The sequence below is a fragment of the Cololabis saira genome, chromosome 23, assembly GCF_033807715.1.
Source record: "Cololabis saira isolate AMF1-May2022 chromosome 23, fColSai1.1, whole genome shotgun sequence".
In the NCBI taxonomy this organism is placed as follows: Eukaryota; Metazoa; Chordata; class Actinopteri; order Beloniformes; family Belonidae; genus Cololabis; species Cololabis saira.
In genome coordinates, this window is record NC_084609.1 from 10,378,122 (window position 1) to 10,400,052 (window position 21,931).

At 39.4% G+C, this 21,931-nt stretch overlaps 2 protein-coding genes across 3 annotated transcripts in view; one reads left to right on the forward strand and one right to left on the reverse strand.

Annotated features, from left to right (window-relative positions):
- Window positions 1-200: 200 nt before the first annotated feature.
- On the forward strand, window positions 201-4,996 carry ndufb2 (NADH:ubiquinone oxidoreductase subunit B2). The gene is made up of 4 exons (XM_061715162.1): window positions 201-400; window positions 3,377-3,521; window positions 4,296-4,371; window positions 4,900-4,996. Exons 1-3 carry the CDS (start codon window positions 315-317, stop codon window positions 4,368-4,370), a joined length of 306 nt encoding a protein of 101 aa, XP_061571146.1. The 5' UTR covers window positions 201-314; the 3' UTR covers window position 4,371; window positions 4,900-4,996.
- A 112-nt stretch (window positions 4,997-5,108) lies between these two features.
- kdm7aa (lysine (K)-specific demethylase 7Aa) overlaps window positions 5,109-21,931 on the reverse strand; it is a 31,254-nt gene continuing 14,431 nt past the window's right edge. The window contains exons 5-18 of one of the 2 annotated variants that reach the window (XM_061715160.1): window positions 21,129-21,270; window positions 20,187-20,373; window positions 19,729-19,891; window positions 16,876-16,963; window positions 15,353-15,459; window positions 15,170-15,261; window positions 14,970-15,056; window positions 13,534-13,779; window positions 12,451-12,581; window positions 11,593-11,747; window positions 11,418-11,512; window positions 10,549-10,730; window positions 10,115-10,455; window positions 5,109-7,613 (exon numbers count right to left, since the gene is read on the reverse strand). In XM_061715160.1, coding sequence (XP_061571144.1) covers window positions 7,525-7,613; window positions 10,115-10,455; window positions 10,549-10,730; window positions 11,418-11,512; window positions 11,593-11,747; window positions 12,451-12,581; window positions 13,534-13,779; window positions 14,970-15,056; window positions 15,170-15,261; window positions 15,353-15,459; window positions 16,876-16,963; window positions 19,729-19,891; window positions 20,187-20,373; window positions 21,129-21,270 — 2,105 coding nt within the window. In that variant the 3' untranslated portion in view covers window positions 5,109-7,524. The remainder of the gene's footprint in view (window positions 7,614-10,114; window positions 10,456-10,548; window positions 10,731-11,417; window positions 11,513-11,592; window positions 11,748-12,450; window positions 12,582-13,533; window positions 13,780-14,969; window positions 15,057-15,169; window positions 15,262-15,352; window positions 15,460-16,875; window positions 16,964-19,728; window positions 19,892-20,186; window positions 20,374-21,128; window positions 21,271-21,931) is intronic. The other variant, XM_061715161.1, reaches the window with a different exon arrangement.

The window sequence follows — 21,931 nt, forward strand, 5'->3', positions numbered from 1 at the left end:
GGAAGTGGGCTAGGGAGTAAAACACAGTAAATTGTAGCTCTACAAAAGGTAGAAAACCATAAGGTAGCTTTTTTTGGCAAAGCAGCAGAAATCGGCAGAACGCCGGTGCAGTCAAAGGTTGACTTTTCATCCAGCCAATCAGAAACGTGGAATAAAGAAAGGGGCGTGGCTTTCTGACCAATCACAGCGGACGTTGTTCAGAGGTCCGTCTGTTGACAAGGAGAGAAGGTGACTCGTCTCGCCGTGGAGTCGGACCTCTTTCTTTCCAACCAAATATTTCCTAAAGAAGACGGGATTTAGTCACATAAACAACAATGTCTTCTTTTGGAAGGGCTTTAACAGTCCTCCGCAGAGCACCTCTGTTGCTTAGACGGAGGCCAGGAAGGATTACGAGCAGAAAGTAAGTCCGTTAGCATTGTAGCTACCACGTTAGCTGCAATATTTACCCTTTAACACAACTACAAATTAAAACAGTTAAATTATCTAGAAGTGTAACATGGAAGTACACTTAAAAAAATAAACATGTTTTTAGTTTTTTTGAATGAAATTTACAGCAAATCAAACTGGACATTCTTACAGGCAAGACAACAGAGCAGAAAAGAAAAAATAATGTATTACATGAATAAGAGTAGACAGATATTTACATTACAGGACTGTCTTACAAAATTAGAATATTGCGATTTTCTGTAATGCGATTACAAAAACAAAAATGTCATACATTCTGGATTCATTACAAATCAACTGAAATATTGCAAGCCTTTTATTATTTTAATATTGCTGATCATGGCTTACAGTTTAAGAAAACTCAAATATCCTATCTCAAAAAATTAGAATATTCTGGGAATCTTAATCTTAAGATGTTATCTTATCTATTTATGGAATAAATTAGATATAGATTTGAAATTCTGTAGAACTTTAACTTTATTTAAAAAACATTGAAAAGAAGGATGATTTTCTTATATTAAATTAATGAGTGGCTTGATGTTGATTTGGGTATTTATTTAATTGGTGATTTGCTTTGATTTTTTTAAGGATGAAGATAACATGTAGACTGCACCTTTTATTTTAAAAATCTTTTTTATTTTTTGAGGAATGTTTGTTATCCCCACAGAGGCAATTTGTTTTACTGGCAGTCTTTCTCTTACTTTTTGCTTTTATTTTATTAATTTAATTAATCTTTTTGAGGGTAGGCAAATAATAAGCTTTGCTTCAGCCTACACCTTTTTTGGTCTAGATGTTATTTGTTTATTTGTATACTGGAAACTTTTTTGTTATGTTTTCTTTGAACAGTTGAACGTTTTCTTGTTGTCAGTTTTATTCTAGTTTTTTTTTTTGTGTCATGACCGAAAATAAACCAAACTAATATCATATTACTTTATATCATTATATCACATCCTACTCCCTCAGAGCCTGCTGTTGAAGCCAATTACCAACATTAACATGTCTCAAAAACCTTATAAAAGGTCTCTGGATGTTTCCGTTTAATAATGTACGTTATCTTTTCCAATGTTATGTTTGATGCCATATCTTTAATCCATCTTCCAATTCTAGGAGCATTCAACATTTTTCCAATTAAGAGATATTATATGTTTAGCTTGTAATATGCACATACAGTTGTGCGAAAATGTTTGCCCCCTTCCTGATTTCTTTTTTTTATGCGTGTTTGTCACACTTAAAATGTTTAATATCAAACAAATTTAAATATTAGACAAAGATATCACAAGTAAACACAAAATTCAGTTTTTAAATGAAGGTTTTTATCATTAAGGGGAAAGAAAAATCCAAAACTACATGGCCCTGTGTGAAAAAAGTGATTGCCCCCTAAACCTAATAACTGGTTTGGCCCCTTAGCAATAACAACTGCAAGCAAGCGTTTGCAATAACTGGCAATGAGTCTTTTACAGCGCTGTGGAGGAATTTTGGCCCACTCATCTTTGCAGAATTGTTGTAATTAAGCCACATTGGAAGGTTTTCGAGCAGGAACCGCTGTTCTGCCAATTTCTGCTGCTTTGCCAAAAAATGCTCCCTAATGGTTTTCTACATTTTTACTGTTTTACTCCCTAAAGCACTTCCTTTTCCCCCAAGTGGTCATTGTCTCTTGCCAGGCCGTCATTGTAAATATGAATGTGTTCTTAATGACCTGCCTGGTTAAATAAAGGCGAATGACTGAATGAATATCAAATAAAACACTAGAATTGTTTTTTTTTTCCTCTTTATCGTATAATGTTCACAAAGTGTAATGCAATTCATGTCATGGGTCGTGTATTTTGAAGGATCAAATACTCAACATCCCATATTATCAATTTTACATCGTGCAAGAAATCATGGACGTGCCAATCAAACTTTGAAAATCCACTGTGCGCATGTGCAGAACCACAAAATAGCCTTTTCTGGCAGGTAGTAAAGATTTGCAGAACACCGCCTTTATAAGGTCATGCCACAGCATGTAGGTTTGGAATTTTCTTTCCCTTAAAAACTGCATTTTGTGTTTACTTGTGTTATCTTTGTCTAATATTTAAAAGTGTTTCATCTGAAACATTTAAGCGTGACAAACAAAAAATAAGAAATCAGGAAGGGGGCAAACACTTTTTCACACAACTGTATCTACTAATTTAGAATATTTATTTTGTAAATGTGAGGTAGTTGGATATATGCCCAGAAGGAAGTTTGAGATCCAGAGGTAGCTTCTTAGTTAATATTTTATCGATCATGCTTATAACATCTTGCCAGAAGGATTTCACTTTCACACAATCCCATATACAGTGGTACATTGTTTCTTTTGCTTCATTACACTTAATACATGTGTCAGGGATGTTATGATTAGACATGTCATTTTAGTGGTGTTATGTATGTACGCATCAGCCATTTATATTGAATAAGTTTCAGATTACTGTTAATCGCATTTCAATATATAAATTACCAATTCTAATAATTATTCTTGGCATTATGATATATTGTTTCATAGTGTATTATTATATTAAGTTATGAAATCTCATGGGATGTTAAACTATAGTATTATTATATATTATAGTATGGTGATATCATTTTGTTATGTTATAATATAAAAATTGTTATATTAGGATATTATATTTATATTATCGTGCTACACCACACTATTTGTTTACATATTTATTCTCAAATTAATATTCTTAATTTATTTATCTACTTTCATCATATTATTTACACACACACCTAGATACATATTGTAACTGTCGTCTTTTGTCCCCGTTTGTACTGTATGTTAATAAATAAAAAAAAAAGGAAAAAATAAAAATTACTGTTAATCGTTTGTTTCTGAGCTTTACACGAAGTACACTTTTATTTGAATCCATTGTTATGTGTATTAGTCTAACACGTCTTTAACTTTCTGCTCCAGGGCCAGCGGAGGGCCTCACATTGAGCCGCAGTACAGACAGTATCCGCAGCTGACCAACAAGCAGAAGTTCGATTCAGAGCTCCTCAGCGGAGCCATGTGGTTCTGGATCCTGTGGCACTGCTGGCACGACCCAGATGCAGTGTTGGTAAGTAAACGATGCTGGTAACAGATTATCAAAATCTGGTGGTCAATGGTCTGTTATATGTAAGCACTGCAGTCCAGCCAGGTTAATATGACTACTAATTTGGTAAAAATAGTCTCTCGTTTTAACTTCAGTACCTGCATCTAGGATAAGTTTTAGTAGGTTAACTTATTCTCCAGTTAAGCAGCTTCAGAACCTCCTCATTTGGAAGTAAATGACACATTCCACCTTAGATTCAAATTTATATTTACTAGGGAGACTGAAAAATTGGGAAAAGCAGAATTGACAGATATCCACAACATAAAGGAGTCTAGAAGAAAAAAAACCTTGTAGACAAAATCCAAGGAAGAAGACATCTATTCAACTTTGTAACTACTGTAAAGAAAATACTCAAGATGGGCAAATAAAGGGTAATCACAAGGTTAAAAATAAATAATCAGTGGTCTTCAATTCCAGTCCTCGTAGCCTGATGTGCTGCACCTGATTTTAATTAATGATTGTGATCAGCATGTCAATAAGGTCGGCACAAGTCTGATAATGACATTAGTATCATGGTGGTCGAAAGCAGGAAAACATGCAGGACACTGGCCCTCGCTCCCCTGCTCTAGACTGTTGGGTCATGTTGTGCTGAATGAGCTTCTATCCAGCTTTAGTATGGTATTACTTCATGTGTTTAGTTTATATTGAGGTTTTGTGTGATTGTAACAAACAATTTTTCAGACAAAATTTGACACGTGTTTGAATGACTAATGATAAAGATTCATACCTCTTCTTAAGGGTCACTTCCCTTGGCCAGATGCGTCTCAATGGACCGATGAAGAGCTTGGTATCCCAGCAGATGATGAAGAGTAACGTGAGTTGTTTAGTTTCAAGTGCATAATTCGATACTGGGACATCTACCTTTCAGAATAATACTTTTTTTTTTTAGTCGCACACAGGTTTAAAGCTGCTTATCTGAGATTAGGTTTTTAAACTAAGAGTGGATTACAAGTGTATAAAGTCTAGACAAACAACATTTTTGACTGGGTAAAATAATACAAATATCTGGGGGGGAAAAACTATTAAAAAAAATAGTATGCAAGTAGTGAAGTACTGTAAATGATTGTTATAATAACTAGTGGAACTCGAAGTTCTTTGCGATACATTTTCAATTAAGTCTCGTAAAAATCTTGTTTTATGGACAGTTATGTGGACACATTGGACAATTGTCAGACATTTTTGACCTCATTATTTATGAGGAAGAACATACTTTGAGGTTATTCTACCTGAGCGGCCATGTATGGTTGAAAGCCATTTTATTTTTTCCAGCGTCATGTTACTGTCAGCTAAATAGTTAGCATTTCTGGCCACAATTGTAAATTTGTTTATTTTCCTTTTTCAGATCACCACGAGATTCTAACCGGCAAGTCTTTGAAAACCTTCAGGACTTTATGAAAGTCATTGTTGTACATAGACTAATAAAATTATGTTTAAGTTAACCTGCTCTCTTTTCTTTAAAACAAAACTGAACATAATCTGAAAACTGTATTTTTACATCTTGTGGAATGTGTAATGGCACCAATTGGTAAGAGAATTTGACAAGACCAGATTATTATTACATTAATTTTATTTACACGCAATTTTTTGAAATGCAGAAACAAAAAAATGCCACGCATCAACAGTGTCACAGTTAGCCAGTGTTCGTATGTTTCAAATAAGCTATTGAAAAACTGGGAGAAAACATTGCAAGAACCAACATACAATACTATAATGCCAGGAAAGCCGCATACAAAAATCGGAAGGGGACAGATCCAGCGCGGTAAATATTACAGCTTATAACAAACCCTGCCTGCGGGCCAATTTGTGTTTTTTTTTCTTTTCTTTTTCCTATGATTTGACATGCAAAGAGTGTAAAAGTTTAAAGTGTAGTGTAAAAGAAGAAATCAGACTGGTCACGTGATTAACGCCAACTTTTTAAGTAGCGTCTCTGTAAGGATTATTTTAAATCTCTCATCTGGGCCTGGTGATTCATCAGTTACTCGCAGGGCAACCTGAGCAAAGCTTCGCAAGTCTCACGGTGTTCAACAGTGGTCGTAAAGCTACATGGCAAGCAGTTTCTGGGTGTCATGTGCAGCTAAGTCAACTTGATGGGGGTGTAACACGAGTAACACTGAGCTGAACATTTGTTAGGAGGTAGGGGGACAATACCAAAATCCTGTTAGCCTAAAGATACGATGACTGAAAAGGTAAAAGCTAAAGCAAAAGAGCGTCTGTACAACTTGAGAACCAACCTCAGCATCTCCAACGCAGGAGATTCCTTAAGTCTTGAGTGAGAGCTGAGATTATCTGGTCTGCATCCATGGTGTGGCTGGTGGTTAATCTGAGGTTATGTCCATGGCATCATTCCCTGAGAGTGAAGAACTGCGCACCCAGAGCAAAACAAATCTCACATCAGCACTGGTATTTAAAGAAACAAAAACAGAAGGAAAACTCACTCGCCCCAGTGACGTTCCTCATCGTTGACTTCTGAATATAACTACTTTGGATCAACCACAGTGGCTCAGAATACTTTTGTTAAACGATAAGTGGCACTAGTCAAACATGCTCTGGTGTAGACATGAAAATTTTTTTTTTTTTTGTCGAACCTAACCTAGTCTCTGCTCACATAGCCCAACGTCTGGCTATAGGGAGAAGAGAAAACTGGAAGAGACAAGAATCAACACAGGCTCTACTCAACTGGGGAGAGAAAATATTTGTGACGACAGGTTATAAAAAGGTTTGTAGGTAAACTGCTACTCAACAGATAATCACATGAAATCTAAAACACCCACATTTACAAAAAAGAATGTGAGATTAAAAAAAAAAAAAAAAAAGAGAGAGAGAAACCCCTATCAAGGAAAAACCCTCAGAATAGCTGAGGTTTTATGGTCAAAATATAATAAAAATCACCTCTTTGAATTAATAAATACATCATTCAGAATCCATAAAAACACAAAAACATCACAGATAAAAGGAGAAATAAATTAAACAGAATATAATGCAAGTAATTTCAGAGTTAACTCACAATTCCTATTGAAAAATTCACTGAGGCAGCACTTTGAGCAACTTCCTTTCAGCTCTAATCAGAGTGCAGACATGAGCGCGTCACTAAAAAGTGCATGTCTGGTACACACATTTAGATTTTCTTTTTTTTTTTCTTTCTGCAAAACACAAGAAAGCGCCTCAGTGCTGCCTCTAACCTTTTTTCCTCTCGGAAAAGTCATTATTGCTGGTGTGATTGAGATAAAAAGGGAGGGAGATCAGGGAGGGAGGTGAGGGCTGAGAGGGGCGAGCATGAGTGGAGGAAAAATACAAAACAATAAGCACCATTTGAAATATCAGTTCATTGCCTCTTTTTCGAGCACCACTTTCCTTTGCACCCCCCTCCTTCAGGTTCAAGCACGCTCAGCATCGTCTGCTCGGCATCAGCCGCCCCTCCATCTTGTTCAGTCTGCAGATGAAGCGAGTGAAGGCTGTGGGAGGAGCTTGCTCAGCAGCGGGGAAATATTAGCAAATGTGATGCGGATGACGTTGGCATCAAGAGCAGTTGACGTGTCAATTTCCCGACAAAGCAAGCGTTTCCGTTTATTCAGCAGAGGCCTTTTATCTCCGTTGTCCATTTGAATGCCCGCAGGAGCTTCCTTTCACTTTTCCCTGTAGCAACATATTCATCCTCTCCGTTTCCCGTCAGCTCCTTTTCCATTTTGTTCTTAGTGTGCTTATGGTGAAGTCGTGCACTTGCTTTTTATTCTTTTTTTCATCTTTTTTTTTTTTTCAAATCCAATACCCTGTCTCCTAAGCATGCACAGTGAGCGTGTTTTACGTGTCAAGATTTGATCAGTTACGGTCATCTCCAGGCAGTGTTTTCACCCCCGTCCCCCCCATCTCTACAGCACAGAAGTGTCCAATTACAAATACACAAATGTTTTTTTTTCTTCCTCTTCAAGTAAACACTCCAAACCATACAGTCTTCTATGATGTTTGGGGGTTACACAAAGACACGATTGTGTCTGTTTAGTTTCAGGATCTTGCCCAGTCTCTGCTTGGCTGTAGCCATTCCTTTTTTGGGCCGTTTGCCTGGAAAAGAGAAAAAGAGATAATATATAAATCAATTATCAGCAGATAGTAACAGGACATGGAATACGTATTTTTAGTTTTAAGTTGCATCCAGGATGATCAGATCACAAATGTACAGCGTAACCTACAGGAGAGACTGGACTCATTCTAAGGTGGTCTTGAATGCATTAGTTCAAACTAATTACATATGTACAACATATCCTAGTAAATTCACACAACCATTCCAGATGCCACAAGGGTGTTTCCCCCCCCTACGATTTCCAAAAGGACCATCTTGATAAGATGCAACATCCAAAATCAATGGATATGTCATCGCTTGCTGCTTTTTTTCTGTCAAATTTTGCAGCAAAGTAAAGTAAAGCAAATGTAAGGGTCAGTCCCAATACACCCCCTAGCCCTACCCCTAAATTTTGCGCCTTCCCGTGAGGGGAGTGGTGTCCCAATTCCTCTTTGCATGTAGGGCTAGTAGGCATATCGAGGGGTAGGGGGTGGGAATCTAACCCTTCACAGCTAGGGATTTCAAATGCTGACTCTCCGACGGAGGGCCAGAAAAATTTCCCAGAATGCTTTACGTCGTCATTTGCAGACTGAATCAAACAAAAAAACATGGCGGACATTTCTTATTTTTTAGTGAATAAAATCAATATTTTGAGTAGTTTCTGCATAAAAATGCGTTTTGATTACATTTCTAGCGAGAAATATATAATTTATTTTCATAATATTCAGTCAGTGAATGTACACGCTTGCTCGTTGTTTCAGATCTTGCCAAAATAAAGGCTGAATTATAGTTCCGCGTTACACCAACGCAGAGCCTACGGTGCACGTCGCCGCGTACCCTACGCCGTAGGCTCTGCGTTGATTTAACGCAGAACCATAAATCAGCCTTTATTCTGGCGAGATCTGAAAAAACTTCGCAACTTCTGGAAGGCCAGAAAATTTCACTTTATAATATATTATATTTTTTATTGCTTCACTTTATATTCAGACAAACTAATGTGGCAGCTACAACTGTTAGATTTCATCTATTAAACCAACATTTATCTTCCTATTATTTATTTCAGCCACAGAGCTGCAGGTCAGTTCGTTGGATCACTTTCTCCCCGGGAGAAAGGTCGACCCTGCGATCACGTCTGTACTCCGGCCGTGAGCTGCTGCTCTTCTCATCCCGAAAACATCGGAGCAAATTTCTTAACAGGCGTTATTTGGATAAACTGAGCCCAGGTTGGGGATCTTAACAGTTACTTTTACGCCTGAAAAAATATTAAAACTTAATAAAGTGGCATATTAACAGCGCTACAGCTGAAATTAAAACAGCTTTTAGCTCTCGGCTTCTTGATATGGTGTGACGTTTGTGCAAACGTAACTATGCAGTCGCTTACGTACCCGAACGTTAACCACGCAGAGACGTAGCAAGTGGTGTCCCAATCCCTAGTGAAGATTACAAAGCCCTACCCCTTGTGGCTTCATTTAGAGGGTGAAGTGGTAGTGAGTAGGGTGGACATTGGGATTGGCCCTAAGTATCAGAGACACGGCTCTGTTGGAGTTGAGTTTTAACATATTTCAATTGTTCTTTATGCAACATAGCACGCATGTATGTTATAAGGTGCAAACAGTCCAAAAAGGTATTGCAGATGGAAATGACTATTGTGAACAAATGTCTGGCTTTTATTCAGAGTTTAAAACCTTTAGTTTGTGTGTCTTCCGTCAACATAGGTGTGACAGCCATGAGATCTGATCTTACCTCTCTCACAACTTCTATTTCAAAATAAACCATTTAGAAAAATTAGAAAGTTTACTGATTAGCTAAAGGACTAAAGGAAACAGTCGACCTGCTGATGTCCCGTCTGTGGAGCCACCAAGTCAGATCTGACCACAAGTGGGCAGTAAAGAGTTGTTCTACTGTCAACTCCTCCAGAAAACTGTCCACTTGTACAGGACTGTGTCAGAAAATGAGAATATTGTGATTAAGTTCTTTATTTTCTGTAATGCAATTAAAAAAAAACTAAAATGTCATACATTCTGGATTCATTACAAATCAACTGAAATATTGCAAGCCTTTTATTATTTTAATATAGCTGATTATGGCTTACAGTTTAAGATTCCCAGAATATTCCAATTTTTTGAGATAGGATATTTGAGTTTTCCTAAGCTGTAAGCCATGATCAGCAATATTAAAATAATAAAAGGCTTGCAATATTTCAGTTGATTTGTAATGAATCCAGAATGTATGACATTTTTGTTTTTGTAATTGCATTACAGAAAATCACAATATTCTAATTTTCTGAGACAGTCCTGTAATCAGACCAAGAACAAAAGATAATCCCAGCTGTGACCAACCTCTAATTACAAAATAGATTACTAGAGTAAATATTCTTTCTTTTAAAAAGGTCTTATAGTTCACTGAACTGAACTTTGTCCGATTTCCACTGTAGTTTTAATCACAGAAATCCTCATCTGTTAAAGCTTATTAAGTGATAATGGAAATACTCTGAAATCCAGACCTTTTGTGGCTTGATTGCTGACCGGCGGGGGGTTGGGGGCATGCCTCTTGGAGGGGTGCAGCGGTGGAGACAGTGAGGGGTCGCCGTAGTGGTAGCCTGCTTCTGGGCTGGGGAGCCCCTGATTGTCCCAGGCCTCGCTGCTGCTGTTGCCCTGGCTGTCCACCGAGCCGTTGCCTAGGTGATGGTGCTGCGCCGTCTCCTGCGGCGAGCACTGGTTGTGGCTGGACCACCAGGGCTCGTGGGGCGAGGCGGCTTTCTCTGGGTTGGTGGAGCACAGGAGCCCGGCCATGGACAGCATCCCCTGGATGGCCTCTTCTGTGCTGGGTGAGGTAGGACGTTCTCTGCAGGGAGCAGCAAAGCTCATCAGCTACCACCTTCATGGACATTTATAAACACCATCCCCTGATGTGACCGTTTTTGTGCTTTTTTCTCACCGTTTGAGTGGTTTGTAATTGTGCCTGAGTTTCTGACCGGACTGGTCCAGATCTAAGGTGTGCCCTGAGCCCGTCTGCTGAGATAAGCCCCTCTCCTCCTCTTCCTGGGAACTCTCCGAATCCTCATCAGAAGACGAGGATGACGACGACGATGATGAAGACGATGACGATGATGCTTTATGCTAATTCACAGAGGTGTCAAAAGTATTCACATTCATTACTCGGGTAGAAGTATAGATACTAGAGTTTAAAAATACTCCTGTAGAAGTTGAAGTATCAACTCAAGTTTTTTACTCAAGTATAAAAGTACTGGTTTCAAAACTACTTAAAGTATAAAAGTAAAAGTAATTTAAGAGGGAAAAAGGCCATTAAGGACAAAAGCCATTGAAAATGAATGCATCTTAGTATAATGCAAATATATTAAAGAACCATATATGTGTACTATTGAGCATTAACATGTGTTTCAGAGAGCAGACGCGTACAAACCAATAGGGTGTCGGAATGGTATGTTTATACTTCTCATCCAACCACAAGCAAATTCACTCTATCCGGATGGCGCAATTTAACTGGATATTTTTTTTTAAAGGCCGAAATGAAAGGCTGTTTTTAAAATGTAAGGAGGAAAAAGTACAGATAATTGCGTGAAAATGTAAGGAGTAAAAGTAAAAAGCCGTCTGAAAAATAATTACTCCAGTGAAGTATAGATAACCAAAATTTCTACTTAAGTAAGGTAACGAAGTATTTGTACTTCGTTACTTGACACCTCTGCTAATTCAACAAAGACGTTTTAAAGGAATGCAAACCAGTAAACTTGTTTCTTTTTAATTGAATGAGATATGTACCATAGAGATAAATCCTACGTCATTTACCTCAATGGGAGAGTCACTGTCGGACTCAACGTCGGACACACTGGAGTGTCCTGAGACTTCTTCCCTGAGATCACGTTTTGTCCTCTCCAGACCCCCTGGAGCACAGAAGGAGAATCATGAAGGAACGATGTCTACGGTAACACGGTTGCCTGATAACCTCTCCCCGATGACTTACTGAGGAGGATGGGTTTCTCAACCGCGCTGTGCTGCTCTCGGCTCTCCCGCGTCCTCTCCGAACTCACATCCGCACAACTCTTGGGAGGGCTCTGGCCGACCGACGACCGCTCGCCCTCAATCTTTATGGGACTAATGCTCGGCTGTCTCAAATCTCTGCACAAACAAATATTAGTTATTTTTATTAGGGGGTAAGGCACAGTAGAACAGGAATCAATAACACATTTACATTAAGTATCACATTATTTCTGTATGGTAATTTACAATATATAGATACTGACACCATAAAAATACTGTGCATCTTAATGGGTTGAGAAAAAGATATCCAATCTACCTCCTAGGATGTTTTTCTTAATTTATGGACAAAGCATTACACAATTCAATGAAAATAATATGAATAATGATGAATAAATGACTGAAGATTCTACTAAGTATTAAATCTACACAGTATAAATTAAAACAGAAATAAATGAATAAAAACGAGAAAAAGAAAAAAAAAGAAAAACAAAGAATAAGTAATCAAATAAATAAAAAAGAAGAAGAGAGAAAGGAGGGGGAGTTCCGGCAATCAGGGGGCAAGAATGTAAGAAAGGGAAGTCATTTTTTATAAAATTTGTTAGAGCTACCTTTCACTGAATATTGCACAGACAAATATACATGATATATGTGAGGACCGAAAAAGAAAATAGGTTTTCACGGTTTACAGAAAAGATATCAGGAGGTGCATTTCTGAACTAATCGAGTAACTCTGACAACAATTTGTTTGGTGGGAAGCTGTTTCTTGTAACTCAGATGCAGCAAATCCCCGAGCTCAGTAATAAGAGGCACAAACACAAGTCTTGGCTCGGACTCGTCTCACCTGATGATTCTTCCGTTGACCATCATGAACCGAAGGTGGTTGACGTCTAGCGACTCCGCTACAGCTGCCGCCGATGCAGTTGACACTTTGTTGAGCTTCCCGTGGACCATGGCACAAAACGCTGGATCCTGCTGGTACACGGACGTACTTGGTCACGTTTACATGTTTTAGATGGGTGCTCTTTACAGAAAGGTTTATAAAAATAGGTTTAATAACTCAGTAATAGGGCTGCAATGATTCCTCGAGTACCTCGAGTAACTCGATTACAAAAAATGATTGTGGAATTTCCTCTGCCTCGAAGCCTCATTTAAATAAAAGATAAATGTAAACTTCACGTTTCACGTGGGTTCTTTTTAAATCAGACCCAACTTGCTAACAGGCATGTGTCCCTTATAAAAGCGGAAGAAGACGCTTTTCGTAACGTGTATGAACTGTTTAGCGTCACAGATGCCGGCCGGGACTGACAACAGTGACCGTGCCAATGAGAAAACACAGCAAAGTGAAAGTAATAAGAGGAAGTGACAGAAGATGTCGAAGGTGTGGGATTATTTCAAATCAAAAATGGATAAAAAAAATATAAAAATAATAAAAAAAGGCCCCAGTCCACATTGTGTAAGACTTGTTCCCGGTCCACAGCCAAGGATTTCTGTTTAAACGTGTTGGTTCTGAATGTGAAGTTGCACAATTTAAAGGCAGTGTTTAAGAATATTTTTTATTTTTGAATACTTGGAAAAAAATTTTTTTTTTAATGTTTCAGGAGATGTTAAATTTAAAATAATTCTATTTATTTTTATTGGAAAATTTAACAAACAGTTTACTAGTCGGCATAATATGTAAATAAACTTCAATTATTCTCATAAAATAAACAAATTCGTTGTTTTTAATCAAGTAATCCGTCTTGTTTTCTATTGTATATTTATAATTGGGCTTTAGTAAAGCAAAAGTAAGTTTTAACCGATTACTCGATGGAATATTTCATAGAATAATTGATCACCAAAATATTGGATAGCTGCAGCCCTACTCAGTAACTACTGATTTAATCCATATAAAATACACACCTCTGTTCTGTTTCTTGGCACTCACCTCCTCCAGCGGTCCGACCTCCAGCCTCTTCAGCACCTCCCTGGTGTGCTGCTCCAAGATGTCCAGGTTGGAGGGCACATCGGGCGCCTGCCGCTGCTGCTCCCTCAACCGCCTGGCGGCCTTTCTCGCCCGCCGCGCTTGGCACAGCTTCTCCAAGGCGGAGCGGGTGGCTGGACAGCCAATTATTCCAGGCGGTAGTCCACATCCCTGAGATTTCACTGGCTTGCTACCACTCACTGGTTCCTCCTGCAGAGTAATGCAAGAGAGACATCATGCTGTTTAAGGTCTATTCTGATTATATGACGAAAGATAAAGATTCTCTCGTATGTGTGACGCGAAGCTTTCCTCCATCCATAGTTAAATACTAGGGGTGTAACGATACACTAATCTAACGATACAGTACGATACACAATATTGAGGTCACGATAACGATACGATATTATAGCAGTATTTTTTTAACAACCTTGCATGAGGAACATATGACTAGAAAAAAAAAAAGGTCTTTTATTTGAAAGACACAAAATACAAAACAATGCTGTGCATTTGCCCTATTGTTAAAGTTTGTAATGCTTTATAACTGTTTACGTTTTAAAGAGAAAGCCAGGCCAACCATTTTCCACAATCTGCACTAAAAGTAAATGTCAGGTTTGCATTATGCATCTTCAGTTTCATACAAGTAAAAATATTTTGCCACAAACTGAATAGTTTCTCTCATGTATGATTTGAATTTTTTCTTTTTTCTCTGAATTAAACAACTAAAATAAATAAATAAAAGTAAATAAATACATACAATTTTACATCATAAAAAAGATTGATTAATGCTCACCTTATAGGTGTAAGAGGAGATTTATTTTTGTTAAGAAGGTTATTTTGGTAATTCAGGGTTCATTGTTTTATAAATATATTCTTTATATTCTGATATAAATCAGGGACTATAATTACACTAGTCAGTTTATCTGTAGTGATTAGTCTGTTTTAGATTGGGCGGAGTGATACAGCACTAGGTGATGTGTTGATGTTCTAAAATCCTACACTGTTGAGCGGACATTAAAGTACTCTCGACCTCAGCAGAAGTTGTCCCGTGTTTATCCTACTCACAACCAGAAAAAAGGTTAATTTAATAAGGTAAGGCTTAACTCTACACCAGACTTAAAAGTTCAGAGCTTAGAGTCCCGTGATCGGGACCGCAAAACGGGACTAGTTTCTTCTGAGCGGAGTAAGATTTTGGTCCGTGGGTCGAGGCGCGTTACTAGTCAACACAATAATTAATATTAATAACCCAGTATCACGATACACTTTGTCACCTTCACGACATGTATTGTGACGTTTTTGTATCGAAAATTTCGTGGCACGATATATTGTTACACCCTTATTAAATATATTCCCCTACACTGAACACCAATCATATTATAGGAATGACAAGAGTATTTTCTTACCTCCAGGTGGCGTATTTCCTTGGTCAGCTCCTTAATGAGATGGTTAGGCCTGATATGGTCTGGTACCTCACTATTGGGCTGAGTCACCTGCAAAGACACAACAGTTTACATTGAGAAAAGTTTCTTGTTTGACGAAAATCCACCGGATAAGACGAAGGCTGATGCAGCTCAGTGTGTTGAAACACCACTAAAGCTCTCACCTCTCTCTTCAACCAAGTCTTCAGTGCACCAATTAAAGCCTTGACTCCATCCATTATGTAAGTTGGTGGTGGACAGGTGTCCTCACGTAGCTCTGAGAAGACAAAAACCATTAAAACAATTAATGCTAAGTTTAAGCCAAACCATTAACTCATACTTTTATGATAAATGTTAAACATTCTCACCTTTTAGCATTTCTAGGAGATTTTTGGCCACATACCAACAGATTGCCTCAAAGTACGGAAACTTAAAGAGGTCTGGGGTTTTTAGGCGACGTTCCATTTCATAACACCTGCATCAAAGACCGATGCATAAAATAGCAGTTTAGATATTTAGATACAAAGTAATATACAATTTAAATCCTTGATTAAAGGTATTGTGACATCATTTTTAACATGCTTTTAACACTATTAAAAGTCTTGGGCAACATCCCTCAAATGTGTCTAAAAGAGTGTAACAAGAAAAACTTCACTCTAGTAATCTTTTCCTGGCTTTTTATTACAGTGTTTTTTTGCGCCGTGAAAAATGCTTCCTTTCCCCCCTTTCCTGTCAATCATTGCTCCGCTCCTCCTCCAAACCTCCTCCTCCTCCAGCCATACGCTCACAGCGGCGTCGGAGCGACAGGCGAAGCATGCACGGAAAAGCAGGAGGGCGAACCACAGCAAACAATCATAAAAATAAAGGCATGCAAGCAGCACTGTCCCCTTATCTTAAGTCCAGTCAGTGGCCGCGGGTCTTCTTAGCAGTTTTCCTCCGGTGATTAGAACAAAAGAGGCGTGTTAAGCCTCATTTATGGTTCCGCGTTAAATCGATGCAGAGCCTACGCCGTAGGGTTCAGCGTATGTTGCGCGTCGCCGCGTAACCCTACGCCGTAGGCTCTGCGTCGGTGTAACGCGGAACCATAAATCAGCCTTTATGGTGCGCTGGAGAGGAGAGGAGGCAGGGAGCTGGGTGGAGGGGGCGGTGATTTAGCGGATCGTTACGTAACGAGAAAGCACATAATACACTGAATGTTAAAAGTTCGTTGTTTTTTGGGTGTAATTGATGTCAAGACACCCAACAAAACACAAAAAATCAAGAAAAATGTGTTTTTCATGTCACAATCCCTTTAAGTTCTAACTAGGGATGGGCGGCATGGACTAAAAAATGTATCACGATAATTTCTGGCATTTATCCCGATAACAATAAAAATGACGATATAAAAAATACCAATTCAACTCCATCTTTGTAACTATAAATCTATCACCACATTCAGTCTTTGGAGCCCCCAAAACACCGCTCTAAAAGATACTAAATGCTACTAAACTACACCAATTAAATTGAATTAATAAAAACCAATTAAATTAGTACACCTGTACTGCAAAACTGTAATGACTCAAATGAAACAAGTTTGAAATGTAAGAACAGATTCAGTATTTATTCAAACTGTATGGCTTAAACAGTGGTAAAAGTACCATTGTCCTTCAAGTTTTCCTAGCTTATAAACTCACAAAGTAGAAAAAAATACAACCTGATAAATAAAGAAACAGGACAAATAAATAAAAGTTCACTGAAAATAAAATCCAATCAGTGATGACCTCTTCTAATATAAATAAAATGTGCAAATTAACCTGTGGTTAGAACATGCCACAAATAAGATACTATTTAAAATATCGCCCATTCCTAGTTCTAACAACAATAAATTAGGACATATCAGTGAGCTTTTTACCTGAGCTGCATGCCAATGTTGAGGTTATGAAGGAAGTTCCCTCCGAACGCCATGCAATCCTGAGAGGTGAGAACAGCATGGATCCAGCCTGCAGGGGGCAGCAGAGCACAGACCATCACTCACCTCATACAACAGAAGGCCAAATCTCATACAAAAGTTATAAACTGCTTTGGAGGTACGACTTCATTCTGAATATATATTTAATAAAACTAAATATTTACAGGGGAAAGTAACCTAAAGAGAAAACGAAGGAAAATCATATTGGTTCAAAAAAGAACCACATTAAAACAGCGCTCCTCATTCAACACAAAGTGGGATAAAGTAGTGTCTGGGGCGAGGGGGGGTGCTGTTATTAGGTGTTGCTCTAAGGCTGATAGACAGGTCCGACAATGCACCGGTTGACTGACCTAGCGAGCTCTCTGACCCCCGCTTAATTCCCACCTCCCTGCACCCTTTCTGCCAGAAAGTGGCCCTTTCACGAAGCTACGTGAGCCTGCTGAGAAAGCACGGCTGCAAGACTGACTGAAGATGTCCAGCAGTTGACGAGCTGAACTGCGCTTTGTCTGTCTGGGCTCGGGGAGGGGGTTGCAAAGGAATTCTATGGGCTGAAAAAGTCCCTTCAGACACTGATGAATAATTGTGTCTGTGCACATTAGACTCACTGGAGTTAATGACAAGCATGTCACATTTAGGTCTTTACACGGCACAGACACCCGTTTATACAATCTCAACATAACTTCTAATTAATACCATTTGGTTTGAGAGGGACATAAGATTGACACAAGCGGGAGAAAGCTGCATCAACACGACTATAAGAGCATTGTAATTACGATCACTGGGACATGTTCGTGTTGTCTCTCAAAAAGAAACTTCCTCTGTTATTTTACCCTGACAACAATGGAGGACCTTCAAGAAGCCTGTATTTTACTTGCGGTAATGGAAAGCATTAATATTGATCAAAACAGTTAAGTAGACACCAGTTTAAGACATTTGTGGAAAATAGGTGCCTGTGTTGTGAAACCTGTGGAGCGTCCCCTGGTTAACCTACTTAAGCTTGAGTTATGGTTCTGCGTCAAAACGACGCCGTGCCTACGGCGTGTGGTTCACGTCAACGCATACCACACGTCATCACTGACGCCGCCCCGAAAATTGTAACTACGCGTCGAGGCAACACAGACCACACGCAGACCGAGAGGGCTGTGATTGGTTCGCTTGGTAGCGCATTTCCGGTTTCCGGTTTGAAGCAGTCGTGAACTTTCAGCGCTCTTTTCTTCGTGTATGTGCGATTTTTTTTGTTTTGGTTTTTTGCACAATAGTTGTCCTTATTTCTTTGATTCACCGTGACCGGAAAAAGTCGGATAAACCTTTCAGGAAAAGATCGCTAACTAGCGGTCGTGGGGGGTACTGCACCGCGGCGAAATGGAGTGACGTAGAAGTCCGAAGGGTTCACGACGGCGTCACGGTGACGGCGTGTGCTCTGCGTTGGTTTGACGCAGAACCATAATTCAGGCTTTAGTTTAGTTCAGATCCATTGTCTGGGTCTACCTGGGTAATGCGGCTGGTCTGGGCTGATATGAAAGCCGTCAACTACATCTTAGAGCACCAGACCAACAACTAGACCCACAGTGAGTAGTTGAGCATTTTGGTGATTTTAATATTAATTCTAAGAAATGAAAAAGTTAATTCATTTCACTCCATAAAAGTTTAACCCCAAAAGCTTAATTATGTTGCAGTCTGTCATTATTCAAGTTTCAAGGAGTCATTTGAGATGATTGTATCTTTGGGCAGGAAAGGTAATCATACAAAAAGACAACAGGCAGTATTATCTGCTCTGAAAAGATTCAGTGTCTGTCACTCAGTCGAAAGTCGAATTGTTGCCTTAATCCGACCGATATAGAAGTTTTAAAAGCCATGTATACACCTTAGCCGGGCTGTAGTCGAACCGAACTGAAGCTCTTGAGATCGAGCTGTTACCGCTAGGTAGTTGGTCCTAATCAGAGTTATTCTGGCATATATACGCAACCCACGTTTAGCCGAGCTAGCCTAGCCTTTCAGGAAGTGACGACACCGCGAAAGCCAGAATATCAACATAGTAGGAGAAAAAAAAGACACACAACAAAGAACTAACTGGAAAAACGCCAACGAAAAAGTGCGTGTGGCGCCACCTAGCATCACGGAGTCGAACCCACCTCCCCAATAATCGATTGTACTTGGATTTCTCCGAAACTCCACTTTAATCCTTAGCTTGATTTAGCTTTGGGCTCTAGTGGCCCTTTATTGGAGATGCAGACTGGAAAGGGGTAGAGAGAGAGAACAGGGAAGACACGCAGCAAAGGTGCGCGGGCTGGATTCGAACCCGCGACCGCTGCAGGAGGAGGACTGTAGCCTCAGTATATGGCCCGCTGCTTAACCCACTGCGCCACCGAGCGGCCAATCCTTAGCTTGATTGTTGCCAATAGTTTGATTTAGATGTGCATGTAACCACACCGACTGGCTTAAATTTAGATGTGTCCTCTAGCTTTCTATCTGCACCCTTACGCATCTGTTAACCACTTCAACATATAGTAAATAGTAGGAATTAGGCATTTTTACATCCGTTGTCTCTCTTCATAAAGTCCTATAATATCTGCGTTAGTGTCGTCTGTTTTCACACGTACACCCTAACCCTACAATTTTCTTGACATTATCCAGAGGCACTTTGTTCAGAGTTTATAATTCCAGCTGCCAGAATATCTGACAGAAGTTCACCAATGTATTGCTTTTGAATCATCAATTAAACAAGGGGACAGGTATTGACAAACTGAAAACTGGTGGCCAACACAGATGACATGTCATTCTTCAGAGGAAACAGACCTGTAGGGATGAGCAGGGTGGTTCCTTGGGTTACAACACACTTGTAACATTTATCCACTTTCTCTCCAAAGAACACTTCACTCTGATTGGGCGAGGAGCTCCATGCCTCATATAGTGCAAGGTTGGCGGAAGTGGGCTTGATTAAGTAGAAGATCTTTTCACCCTGGAGATCAGACGTTAAAGTGTCAGAGGCAAATTCTTCAGTGATGATACGCTCTGTGTCATTAGTGATGATACCCTGCCTCAAACGTGAAATTAATTTTAGGTACAGTTTAGAGAACTTAGAGTGAGATGATCATCAAGCAGCTTAGAAAAGGTTGACCTTTCATTTAGTGCCAATCAATCAGGGAGCAGACACACAGAAGTCACAGAGCTTGATGACTGTCAAATTAGCAAAAAACCAGTTCATTCAACCGTGATCAACTCTGGTTTTGAAAGGTTTTAATGCACACACTTACCCAGAGAACATGATACCAGACTGAGGTGCCCCCAAAGTCTATGTGGAAGTCTGTGTAGCTGTCTTTAACCCCCATAAGGCAATACTTCTGGACAAAAGGTTTAGGGAAGAACGAGTCATCTGGCCAGTAGTTCTCTACCCAGGACATCTTCTGGGCCACGTCAGGAACCTCCACCAATTCTGACATCCTGCAAGTTGTTAGAGGGGGATTTGATGCCGTGATGTCATTTGCACAGGAACTGCAGACAGCAGGTCTGTCACGCATTTTAAAACCCACTCAAGTGTCTCAGATTGAGTTTTACCCATGCTATCCACAGACCTACCTCCCATAAAGACACAACTGGGCTTAACATTTGAGATATTTTTACGTTTTCTTCACACTGGGTTCTGATCTAAACAGAAATGTATTTGGGAGTAGTGAACATTTTTGGATAAAAGAGTGAATAAGATCGTTACCAGAACAGTTACAAAATTTGTTCAGATTGGAGGATGAGGACAACAGACTTAAACTTGATTTCAAACATACTTTTGCAAGGCTAAACATAAAACAAATGCGTATTTCTGTTACAGGTGTAAAAATATGGCATGGACAAAGCAAGGAACTGAAAAGTTGCACCAGTTTGTATCAGCTTAAGAAAATGTTTAAAAAAAGAAAAGATAAGTGCCTACAAAAAAGAAGGAGAAAGGGGGAAAAAAAATAGATAGAAGAGTGGTATTTTTGTTTGTTTTCTTGCTATAAATATATGTATAGATAGATTGGTGTTCAGTAAGTCAATGTAATTGTATTAACAGAGAGGGGCAGGTATCATAAGTTTTCTTCTTCCTGCTCCTTTTCCTTCATGGTGATAATGTGTACTTCATGGAATTTTGTACAACATTATTAAGATATACCATGAATGGAATAAATGAAATGAAATGAAAAATAAACCGCTGGAAATCTTACTTGGTGTCAGAGAACTCCAGGCTGATGAGGTTGAGGACCTTGGGTCGTTGGGGATTGGTGTAATACTTGACAAACTCACTGAGTTTCATCTTGCTGTCTGCTTGCCGCGCTACATCAATCACGTCAATGACTTTATCGCCACCTGGATGGGAGACAAGTACTCTTTAGTGTACATTGGAAGAGAAGCTCTGGGAGGTACTGACTCTTGAATGGAAAATATTAAACTTTTAATTGGCTGCTGAGTGGGCAAGGGGTTCAAAGGGGTCAGCAGCTTGCTGGCATCTCCATGCACTCTAAGACGAGCCTTCAGGGAAATTGGCATCAATATGGCGGTGTGGGGAGGGGGTTGCAAACGAGACAATCTGTCCAGACCTCGAGTAGAGAGTGGGTGGAGGTAAAAGGGCTGCTGCATTTATTGCAAATGTGTGCGTGGGAGACCTAGAGCATAAAAGGACACGCTTGTAGAGATGTGAGAAGAAGAGTGTGCAGGAGCTATGTTTGTGTTGACCCATGTACAACAGGAAGTTCAAAAAAAAAAAGGAGAAAAAAAAAAAGCCAAACATACTTGGTGTAAACAGCTGGAACGATGCAAATCACACTCGAGTGACACATGGGGCCGGAAGGAGCACTGAGGTGTGGTGTGTGTGTGTGTATGTGTGTGTGTAAAAAAACACGACAGCTGGTTGTTGTATTTTCCCCGCACCCCTCCCACACACCTTTTTTTCTTTTTTTTATAACCCTCTTGCATGTTCCCTTTCTCATACACACAAACATGAACTTGCACACACAGACACCTCCAGCTG